Here is a 12,263-nt window from a genome sequence, read left to right on the forward strand (position 1 = left end):
ACACCTGACAGGGGGGAGTTTCCCTGGTTGGACGTAGCGCGTGGAAGGAACAAGTTATTCCAACCAGTTCCTTTCCCCTCCATCAGGCGCCCCGGCTGGCCAGGGGGAGGCAGTTTAGAGACCAGGATTACTGCATGTGTTTTGTGAGGGTACCTACCCTAGGGGACACGGGGAGAACATGTGAGGGTACCTACCCTAGGGGACACGGGGAGAACATGCAAACTCCACACAGAATATTGGTATATTATTGATTTCAGCTAATTACTAGTGTTACTAAAATGTTGAATTGAATTGTCTTTTTTTCAAATATAGCAAAAATAGCTGATCTACAAGCTCAAAACGTGCGCATTGCGACACGTTTTGAGCTTGTAGATCGGCTATTTTTGCTACGACAGTAATATGCAATGTGGCCCTCTCAGTGTGTGTGGAAATATAGTGGCCCTCTCCATCGTCAAAGTTGCCCAGCCCTGCCTTGAGGCATTCCACCGGTGGCTTTGAAATGCTGTCCCTCCCTCCCTCTCTCACACACACACACACACACACACACACACACACACACACACACACACACACACACACACACACACACACACACACACACACACACACACACACACACACACACACACACACACACACACACACACACACACACACACACACACACACACACACACACACACACACACACACACACACACACACACACACACACACACACACACACACACACGGCACGGTTGTAGACAGAGGTCACCAGAGCGGGGTAGGGTTGAGAAATTCCACACCCTTATACAGTAAACAGACACACACTCACACATCACGTCATAACAAAGACAATCTGAACATCTAAATACAGTAAATCTCACACAGACTCTCTTGGCCTCTATTAGAGAGAAAGAGAGAGATAAATAGAGAGAGAGAGAGAGAGAGAGAGAGAGAGAGAAATGACAAAATAATTGCGACTATCTCAAATAATTGTGATTAGACAATTATGTATCAATTGTGGCAACCCTAGAGAGAGATAGAGAGAGAGAGAGAGTAATCCTGGTCTCTAAACTGCCTCCCCCTGGTATCACATACCAAAAATAAGTAATAAAGCTGAAACATGAACTTGTGTTTTGAAGCAGAGAGCTACTGGCTATCCCTGGATCAAACAAATCAACTTACACCAACCAATGGCATGAGGAGTTGGAAAACCAAGAATACTGACTGGTGAATGAATTATACCAGGATTTGAAAATAATAAAACCTTTTACCCCTGCAGGGTATGAGCTCAATTCAGAATGAGGAGCTTTAACAATTAAGTCCATTCTAAATACTGATAAATACATGTTAATACTGATAAATACATGTTAATACTGATAAATACATGATAAATACATACGTACGCTGCCTCTCCAGTAGATAAAGACTGTGGGGTCGTGCCCCAAAAAACATTGCTCAGACCACACACACTTTGAACTGCGATAGCGGGCAAACCGTGCAACGTATTCGAATTCCGTCTGAACCACGACAAAGTCGATGGCCTCGTGTGCTGTTTGACGTTTAAATCGTGTGTCTACGTAACAGTATGCCAGAGCAATGTGGCTCCAAAGTAGCGTGTCATTTTCAGTTTTTACCCGCGTTTCCCCATTGACTTTGAATGGGAATTTCTCGCGCGTTTATTGCGAATTACGTCGGCACGGTAACGCGAATCGGAAAGAAAAGCACAAGCACACCATTCCCGGCCGAGCCGCACGTTTCGATGTATATATTGTGGGGCTTTGGTAAACCGTGCGGCCGGCCATAGAGGTCAAAGTTTCGGGTATTGATTACGATTATGATTAAGTATGTGTTGCGGATTTCAACCTGTGTTTCTGCCATTGCATGGCAGGCACCCAGAATGACGCATGGACTAGTCGCAGATCCATTCCGATCTGAAAGGTATAGGTGGGTCTGTTCTTTTGAGGCATAAAGGTGACAGCATGCAGTGCAATAGGAATAATTAATAATAATAATAATAATAATAATAGCTCAGATTTATATATCGCTTTTCTAAATACCCAAAGCGCTTTACATGGGAACACCAGGAACACAGACTTTATTAACCCAAATGTGACAATGTCATGTCATGTCTTCTATGGTGCCAGCCTGAAGAAATGTAATACCACGATCCCCAAAGGGCGCATTCCGTATGTGACATCAGCTGACTGGTAAAGAGAATAGTACGGACATGTTGATTGGGTACGTCTCAAACACGCCTTAAACACTCCCATGACTAATTCAAGGCCGTTTTGCGCAATCCACGGGGTGTCGAAAGCGCTTCTTACCATGCCCATAATTGCTATATGACATTCCACACGCCCCCCACCTCTTAAAACTGTAATATTAAATGTAATACTGTTCCACTTAGATAATCGACCCCATATTGTGCACGGTGTGTCTGTGACTGTTGCAGATTGCTCACCTGTGTCAGGAAGTTATCTCCGTAGGTTCGCTCGTCAAAGACCTCGGTCTGCAGGCGTTCTGGGTGCAGAGAGAGAGAGAGAGAGAGAGAGAGAGAGAGAGAGAGAGAGAGAGAGAGAGAGAGAGAATTAGCACAACAATGGGAATTAGCTGACAACAAACCTACCACCTACCAACTACGCTCGTTGATAGGAATATTTCTACCATATACTGGATAAGACTAAGGACTGTATAAATTAATAACTATATAATAGGATCGATAGCTAGAGAGCTAGAGCTCCGGAACACCGGAACTGTATAAATACTTTTGGAAGTAATCTAATTACAATAAAATACTCTTCACCCAAAACTGAGGCAAAGGACCTGTAACCTTACAGAAATGGTTCTAAAAACCTATTTTAGACTATAATGAGTAAAAGTATAACAGAGTTAACCAAAATACCTTAGAATGAATTTGACAGACACAAGGAAGACAACTTCATACAAGCAGAGCTAGAAGGAGGTTCAATCAGATATATTCATATTCACCATTGTACCGGGAGAGAAGAAGGCATGCAATCCGGACAGCGTTTCACAACAATCTCTGCCCATGTTCAAATTGAACAGGGTTAATATAGCATACCGTAATCAATACACCGGAAAATGTGTCGAACAACAAGGTCAAAAAAACATATTTGTTTACAAATGGACAGATAATGCAAGACGTCACGAATATTGCATACAGGAAACTATCTCACGGGGCAGAGATAGTCCGGACCTGCAATATCAGTTAGTGGAACCGGGGGACACGGCATCACGTCATTGAGTGCAGTTTACCAGTCTGTTAGAGCGAATACTAACTTCAAGGGCAAAAACACAGAGGCTGGGTGTTATGGCCAACGGAAACAAAACAACTCTTATCTACCAACGCTGGCTAGGGGAGAAGTGTTACTATCTAAACTCTGGCGGGGCCAGAACTATACTATTTTAAAGTCAGTGGGACAGCGTGACATCAAATGTCAGTCACAGGGCAATTCATAATCCATGATTCTGCAAAACCATAGGGGACACTGGGTCATAGATCACATGAGAACCGTCATCCACCAAAATAACAGATCTACAAAAGAAAAATACCTCGTTTTCAGTAGATAATAATAATAATAATAATTATTATTATTATTATAAGAAAAATAATCACCTGCAAGGACAGAAAGTAGCTCATAACATTTCTACAGTGGATGCTTATGAAACAAAACACTTTGCAGACAGAAAGAGGATAATTCAATGAGTATGACGTATGGTCGTACAATACAATACAATACAATACAATACAATACAATACAATACAATCAGATCAGACTTTTCTGTTTGAAATTGCACCTAGTTACCACCCTGCCATTAACGTATATGGCAGAATGCCCACGGCCTGCGTGTTGGTCAATATGTACAGTATTGCGAGGCAAAAAAAGGGCCAGTTTACAGTAAGACTCGTCTCTAAATAGATCTTATTAAAGAGTCAAATCAGAGAGAGCGATTCATAGAGAGATCCAGAGAGAGAGAGAGAGAAATAAGGAGAGATGTGGAAAAGGGTAATGTGGGATGTGATGAACACATGACTGATAAGAAAGACCTAGTCAGAAAGCAAACGTGGGTGTGTGTGTGTGTGTGTGTGTGTGTGTGTGTGTGTGTGTGTGTGTGTGTGTGTGTGTGTGTGCGTGCGTACCTCTAGTGAGCGTGGCTCCGTTCTCCCTGTAGTCCTGGATCTCGGTGTCTTTCCTCAGCAGCAGCCCTCCCATGTGTCCCACCTGGGCCTGCAGTAACCGGCTCATTAACAGCAGGGGGCGCACCAGCTGGCTACACACCTGGAATCACAATCACTGAAGTTGGGGTTTTTTTTTGTGATCAAGTTTTTTATTTTTTGTTAATCCATTCTGAACGGGAACCCGTTTTGGTGTCAGCATCATGTTATGCTTTATCTATTGAAAAATAGCAGATCTACAAGCTCATATCGCGCCACCGAGTGGCGCGATACGAGCTTGTAGGTCTGCTATTTTTGAATAATCGAAGAACGACTGACATTTTTAGAATCTGATCTCAGGTCAGAATGGGTTAATCAGACCAGTGTGTGTCCAGTGGAAACCTCGTATGAATCTGATCTCAGGTCAGAATGGGTTAAAAGAAAGAGAAAGGGGGATTCCCCCACCCCACCCTCCCACCCCACAGGTTGAACAGCAAAACAGATACAGGGTTACAATACATCAAAAATAATCATAATAGTAATAATAGTAATAATAATAATAATAATAATAATAATAATAGTAAATAAGGCGAGACAGATATTTTACAATTGGATAAATCAAATTAAAAAAGGAGAAAATAACAGTTATCAGGGACGTTGGCGTGATTTAAGTTTTTCTAGTGCTGTGGATAAGACGTCAAGTGTGTTTTCTTGTTTTCTTCAATCACTGAAGTTGTTATAGACAAAGTCCACAGAGGGTTTCCTGGGTGCGGCCATTACTGAGGTGTACCATTAAAGGGACACTTCACCCTTTTTGCTAAAAAATATATGTTAATGACATTTAGGAGCTTTAGAACACTTTCCTGGGGGTCTTTGTGTGTGTAATATGTGGTTTTAAATATTTTAGATTGTATCAGTGAGCCCGGTGTCTCTGATGTCATGGACACTGGGATCACTTACTTCCTGGACTACATGTGTACACAGTAAGACAGACCTCCCCTATCCACAAGGAGGAGCGGTGCACCAAAGTATTTTGGGAATTGTAGTCCAGGAAGGAAGTGAGACCAGTGTCCATGACATCAGAGACACTGGGCTCACTTCTACAATCTAAAATATCTAAAACCACATATTACACACATAAAGACCCCCGGGAAAGTGTTCTAAAGCTTCTAAACGTCATTAACATATATTTTTTTGCAAAAAGGGTGAAGTGTCCCATTAAGCACAGTAGCACTGATTAGCCACACCTGGCCTACGGAGGACCTGCTCCATGGATTACACCTCAGTAATGGCCGCGCCCAGGGCACCCCTCTGTGGATTTGTCTATAGAGAGAATGCACATGCATGATTTCCCCATCAGGACACGCCCCCCTCATCTAGACTGAGTGGCAACACATAGAGCAGCATTTATGGAGTGTTAGAGTTTGGGAGCGCTCGTTGTAAATCACTCCACCGTCCTGCCGTACCACCCGTTTCTAAATGTCACATGATGCAGGAGGCAGCAAAATGAAGCGAAACAAGCACTTCCAAACTCTGACACAGAAAAATAATCAAATGCAGGGCATTTCTTGACAGAAAGTAGCTCATAACATTTATATGGTGGATTTTTATGAAACAAAAACTTTGCAGATAGAAAGAGGATAATTCAAGCTTTTCGTAAAGCTGCAATGTTGGTGAATTTAACATTGTTTAATGCAATCAGACAGGACTTTAATGTTGGTGAGTTTAACATTGTTTAATGCAATCAGACAGGACTTTAATGTTGGTGAGTTTAACATTGTTTAATGCAATCAGACAGGACTTTTCTGTTTGGATGAATGGGCTGTCAACTAAGGCCAGAAAGTAGTTTTTTGCCACTCAGTGGGCGTTCCCACATAACTTACAGGTACGATGATGTCACACGCATACCCTGTATAGTGGCTGATTGTCAGAATGCTCACTTTGTTTTTGTAACATGGGGAGGAGGAGAGCCTGATGTAAACAAGTCTTAGTGCTTTTTACTGTGACTAAAATGTTCACTCAATAAATCAATCAATAGGAACGTACTGAGATCAGTTCATTACATTCACAGATCAATCAATAGGAACGTACTGAGATCAGTTCATTACATTCACAGATCAATCAATAGGAACGTACTGAGATCAGTTCATTACATTCACAGTGGTTACAGAAAATGCAGTCAGCGAATTCACCACATCACCCATGTCCTCCCTCTCTTTGATTGTTGGCTCAAGACATTATGGAGTTTGGGATTTACAAGCTTTACAAGATCGGTTTTGTCTCTAAAATCAACCCAACCGAATATGCATTTTTTTTGCCACTAACTTCGGCCAAGTAGTTTCGATGGGCGGATATTCGGTGCATCCCTAGTGACAGCCCCTAGCCCCATCCCATCCCTAGTGACAGCCTCTAGCCCCATCCCATCCCTAGTGACAGCCTCTAGCCCCATCCCATCCCTAGTGACAGCCCCTAGCCCCATCCCATCCCTAGTGACAGCCCCTAGCCCCATCCCATCCCTAGTGACAGCCTCTAGCCCCATCCCATCCATAGTGACAGCCTCTAGCCCCATCCCATCCCTAGTGACAGCCTCTAGCCCCATCCCATCCCTAGTGACAGCCTCTAGCCCCATCCCATCCCTAGTGACAGCCCCTAGCCCCATCCCATCCCTAGTGACAGCCCCTAGCCCCATCCCATCCCTAGTGACAGCCCCTAGCCCCATCCCATCCCTAGTGACAGCCTCTAGCCCCATCCCATCCCTAGTGACAGCCTCTAGCCCCATCCCATCCCTAGTGACAGCCCCTAGCCCCATCCCATCCCTAGTGACAGCCTCTAGCCCCATCCCATCCCTAGTGACAGCCTCTAGCCCCATCCCATCCATAGTGACAGCCTCTAGCCCCATCCCATCCCTAGTGACAGCCTCTAGCCCCATCCCATCCCTAGTGACAGCCTCTAGCCCCATCCCATCCCTAGTGACAGCCCCTAGCCCCATCCCATCCCTAGTGACAGCCTCTAGCCCCATCCCATCCCTAGTGACAGCCTCTAGCCCCATCCCATCCCTAGTGACAGCCCCTAGCCCCATCCCATCCCTAGTGACAGCCTCTAGCCCCATCCCATCCCTAGTGACAGCCTCTAGCCCCATCCCATCCCTAGTGACAGCCTCTAGCCCCATCCCATCCCTAGTGACAGCCTCTAGCCCCATCCCATCCCTAGTGACAGCCTCTAGCCCCATCCCATCCCTAGTGACAGCCTCTAGCCCCATCCCATCCCTAGTGACAGCCTCTAGCCCCATCCCATCCCTAGTGACAGCCTCTAGCCCCATCCCATCCCTAGTGACAGCCTCTAGCCCCATCCCATCCCTAGTGACAGCCTCTAGCCCCATCCCATCCCTAGTGACAGCCTCTAGCCCCATCCCATCCCTAGTGACAGCCTCTAGCCCCATCCCATCCCTAGTGACAGCCTCTAGCCCCATCCCATCCCTAGTGACAGCCCCTAGCCCCATCCCATCCCTAGTGACAGCCCCTAGCCCCATCCCATCCCTAGTGACAGCCCCTAGCCCCATCCCATCCATAGTGACAGCCTCTAGCCCCATCCCATCCCTAGTGACAGCCCCTAGCTATGTACATACCATCACCACGGGGGCGGAGCTACATACCATCGCCACGGGGGCGGAGCTACATACCATGGCCACGGGGGCGGAGCTACATACCATGGCCACGGGGGCGGAGTTGCAGCGGAACTCCCAGTAGAAGGGCAGCCCCGCCAGTTGGCTCTTCAGCCTGACGTCCAGGTGTCTGCCCGCCTGGCGCACCACAGACAGCTGGGCGGCAGCGCTGTCCTCCGTGGGCACGCCTCCCACCAGGCAGGGCCGCGCCACGCTGCGCAGGTGGGAGAAGAAGGCTCTCACCTCGGCACGCAGGCGCTTGTTCAGCTCCTGGAAGGAAGGGAGTGACCCAGTGTGGAGAGGTTCAGTCAGTGAAGGAAGGGAGTGACCCAGTGTGGAGAGGTTCAGTCAGGGTTAAGGAAGGGAGTGACCCAGTGTGGAGAGGTTCAGTCAGGGTTAAGGAAGGGAGTGACCCAGTGTGGAGAGGTTCAGTCAGGGTTAAGGAAGGGAGTGACCCAGTGTGGAGAGGTTCAGTCAGGGTTAAGGAAGGGAGTGACCCAGTGTGGAGAGGTTCAGTCAGGGTTAAGGAAGGGAGTGACCCAGTGTGGAGAGGTTCAGTCAGGGTTAAGGAAGGGAGTGACCCAGTGTGGAGAGGTTCAGTCAGGGTTAAGGAAGGGAGTGACCCAGTGTGGAGAGGTTCAGTCAGGGTCGATGATAATGATTTTGTTGGCTGAAACTGTGACAGCAGAACTAAAAGACGAGTGGTTGAGAACCATAGACAACGTGCCATTGAATGAGGGCTCCAGCAGGAGTCTTGATAGCACGTTTGTTGACAAAAGAGAACATTTCTGCCCATAAATCTTGCTCTTTGATTGACTTTCTTGATCACTTTTTGATGCCATTTCCCCCCCCCGTCAGTTGGTCGACGAGAATACAAGCCCAAATAGATAACCTCTTCTTTGCTTGAGATCACAATGTTATCAACATCTGACCTTGAAATTTACAATACTAAGGGGGACATTTGTATGCATAAAGAAGGCATTCTGTTTAGTTTTTTCCACCTTCCAACTCCTGTGTCCATCCCAGTTACAATTTACAAATTACAATTTAGGCATTTAGCAGACGCTCTTAACCCATTCTGACCTGAGATCAGATTCATACGAGTTTTCCACTGGACACACACTGGTCTGATTAACCCATTCTGACCTGAGATCAGATTCTAAAAATGTCAGTCGTTCTTCGATTTTTCAAAAAATAGCAGACCTACAAGCTCGTATCGCGCCACTCGGTGGCGCGATATGAGCTTGTAGATCTGCTATTTTTAAATAGCTAAAGCATAACATGATGCCGACACCAAAATGGGTGCCCGTTCAGAATGGGTTAATCCAGAGCGACTTACATTTAAGCAAGAACAAAAGCATGGCAATACATCACATAAAAGCATTTATCATGAAACATGCGTAAGCTAAGAACGTATCAGTGGAATATCTATATAATGAAACTATACATACACTATACATATAAACTATACATATTTACTACTATGCTATACATATGTACTATGGCGTGCTATGACTATATACAATACAATTATAGTGCCGTCTACATAACATGCTATAAGTCTGTGTCAAATGCTATCTAAGCAAACAGAAATGCTATCTAAGGGGTTAGGGTAAGTGCTATGGGCCAGTGTAGCCTGGGCTCCACCGATGCTTTCTATGGCATAGGCAGCTCCATTTGGACCACGGACCCCTATAGCCTGGGGTCCACCGATGCTTTCTATGGCATAGGCAGCTCCATTTGGACCACGGACCCCTATAGCCTGGGGTCCACCGATGCTTTCTATGGCATAGGCAGCTCCATTTGGACCACGGACCCCTATAGCCTGGGGTCCACCGATGCTTTCTATGGCATAGGCAGCTCCCGGCAGGATCCGCCGGGAGAAACTAGACGCAGCTGCGCGACATGAGACTAATTAATTAGAGCGAGACAGAGAGAGAGAGGAGTGTGTGTGTGTGTGTACGTGTGTGCGTCAATTTAACAAAGGTGCAGACGATCAGAAATCAGCAGAGTGATCGACGTTTGCGCTACTCTATGCCGAATTGAATCTGACTCGGCCCCAGACTACTGTATGCCGTATTGAAGTGGACTCGGACCCAGACTACTGTATGCCGTATTGAAGTGGACTCTGTCCCAGACTACTCTATGCCGAATTGAATCTGACTCGGTCCCAGACTGCTCTATGCCGTATTGAAGTGGACTCGGCCCCAGACTACTCTATGCCGTATTGAAGTGGACTCGGTCCCAGACTACTCTATGCCGTATTGAAGTGGACTCTGACCCAGACTACTGTATGCCGTATTGAAGTGGACTCGGTCCCAGACTACTGTATGCCGTATTGAAGTGGACTCGGTCCCAGACTACTCTATGCCGTATTGAAGTGGACTCAGACCCAGACTACTCTATGCCGTATTGAAGTGGACTCGGTCCCAGACTACTCTATGCCGTATTGAAGTGGACTCGGCCCCAGACTACTGTATGCCGTATTGAAGTGGACTCAGACCCAGACTACTCTATGCCGTATTGAAGTGGACTCTGTCCCAGACTACTCTATGCCGTATTGAAGTGGACTCGGCCCCAGACTACTCTATGCCGTATTGAAGTGGACTCAGACCCAGACTACTCTATGCCGTATTGAAGTGGACTCTGTCCCAGACTACTCTATGCCGTATTGAAGTGGACTCGGCCCCAGACTACTCTATGCCGTATTGAAGTGGACTCGGCCCCAGACTACTCTATGCCGTATTGAAGTGGACTCGGCCCCAGACTACTGTATGTCGTATTGAAGTGGACTCGGCCCCAGACTACTCTATGCCGTATTGAAGTGGACTCGGCCCCAGACTACTCTATGCCGTATTGAAGTGGACTCTGTCCCAGACTACTCTATGCCGTATTGAAGTGGACTCAGACCCAGACTACTGTATGCCGTATTGAAGTGGACTCGGCCCCAGACTACTCTATGCCGTATTGAAGTGGACTCGGACCCAGACTACTGTATGCCGTATTGAAGTGGACTCGGTCCCAGACTACTGTATGCCGTATTGAAGTGGACTCGGCCCCAGACTACTCTATGCCGTATTGAAGTGGACTCGGTCCCAGACTACTGTATGCCGTATTGAAGTGGACTCGGCCCCAGACTACTCTATGCCGTATTGAAGTGGACTCTGTCCCAGACTACTCTATGCCGTATTGAAGTGGACTCGGCCCCAGACTACTCTATGCCGTATTGAAGTGGACTCGGCCCCAGACTACTCTATGCCGTATTGAAGTGGACTCGGACCCAGACTACTCTATGCCGTATTGAAGTGGACTCGGCCCCAGACTACTGTATGCCGTATTGAAGTGGACTCGGACCCAGACTACTCTATGCCGTATTGAAGTGGACTCTGTCCCAGACTACTCTATGCCGTATTGAAGTGGACTCGGCCCCAGACTACTCTATGCCGTATTGAAGTGGACTCGGCCCCAGACTACTCTATGCCGTATTGAAGTGGACTCGGCCCCAGACTACTCTATGCCGTATTGAAGTGGACTCGGCCCCAGACTACTCTATGCCGTATTGAAGTGGACTCGGCCCCAGACTACTCTATGCCGTATTGAAGTGGACTCGGCCCCAGACTACTCTATGCCGTATTGAAGTGGACTCGGCCCCAGACTACTGTATGCCGTATTGAAGTGGACTCGGACCCAGACTACTCTATGCCGTATTGAAGTGGACTCTGTCCCAGACTACTCTATGCCGTATTGAAGTGGACTCGGCCCCAGACTACTCTATGCCGTATTGAAGTGGACTCGGCCCCAGACTACTCTATGCCGTATTGAAGTGGACTCGGCCCCAGACTACTCTATGCCGTATTGAAGTGGACTCGGCCCCAGACTACTCTATGCCGTATTGAAGTGGACTCGGCCCCAGACTACTCTATGCCGTATTGAAGTGGACTCGGCCCCAGACTACTCTATGCCGTATTGAAGTGGACTCGGACCCAGACTACTCTATGCCGTATTGAAGTGGACTCGGACCCAGACTACTCTATGCCGTATTGAAGTGGACTCGGACCCAGACTACTGTATGTCGTATTGAAGTGGACTCGGCCCCAGACTACTCTATGCCGTATTGAAGTGGACTCGGACCCAGACTACTCTATGCCGTATTGAAGTGGACTCGGACCCAGACTACTCTATGCCGTATTGAAGTGGACTCGGACCCAGACTACTCTATGCCGTATTGAAGTGGACTCGGCCCCAGACTACTCTATGCCGTATTGAAGTGGACTCGGACCCAGACTACTCTATGCCGTATTGAAGTGGACTCGGTCCCAGACTACTCTATGCCGTATTGAAGTGGACTCGGCCCCAGACTACTGTATGCCGTATTGAAGTGGACTCGGCCCCAGACTACTGTATGCCGTATTGAAGTGGACTCGGCCCCAGACTACT

At 47.2% G+C, this 12,263-nt stretch overlaps 1 protein-coding gene across 1 annotated transcript in view; it reads right to left on the bottom strand.

Annotated features, from left to right (window-relative positions):
• Positions 1–12,263, bottom strand: part of nhej1 (nonhomologous end-joining factor 1) — a gene marked incomplete at its 3' end in the record, with an annotated part of 58,415 nt that overhangs the window by 40,998 nt on the left and 5,154 nt on the right. The window contains exons 3-5 of the mRNA XM_083758506.1: positions 7,872–8,096; positions 4,151–4,289; positions 2,450–2,508 (exon numbers count right to left, since the gene is read on the bottom strand). Of these exons, the coding sequence (XP_083614632.1) occupies positions 2,450–2,508; positions 4,151–4,289; positions 7,872–8,096 (423 nt within the window). The remainder of the gene's footprint in view (positions 1–2,449; positions 2,509–4,150; positions 4,290–7,871; positions 8,097–12,263) is intronic.

Source organism: Protomyctophum parallelum (genome assembly GCF_964188405.1).
Source record: "Protomyctophum parallelum genome assembly, chromosome: 23".
Taxonomy (NCBI): domain Eukaryota; kingdom Metazoa; phylum Chordata; class Actinopteri; order Myctophiformes; family Myctophidae; genus Protomyctophum; species Protomyctophum parallelum.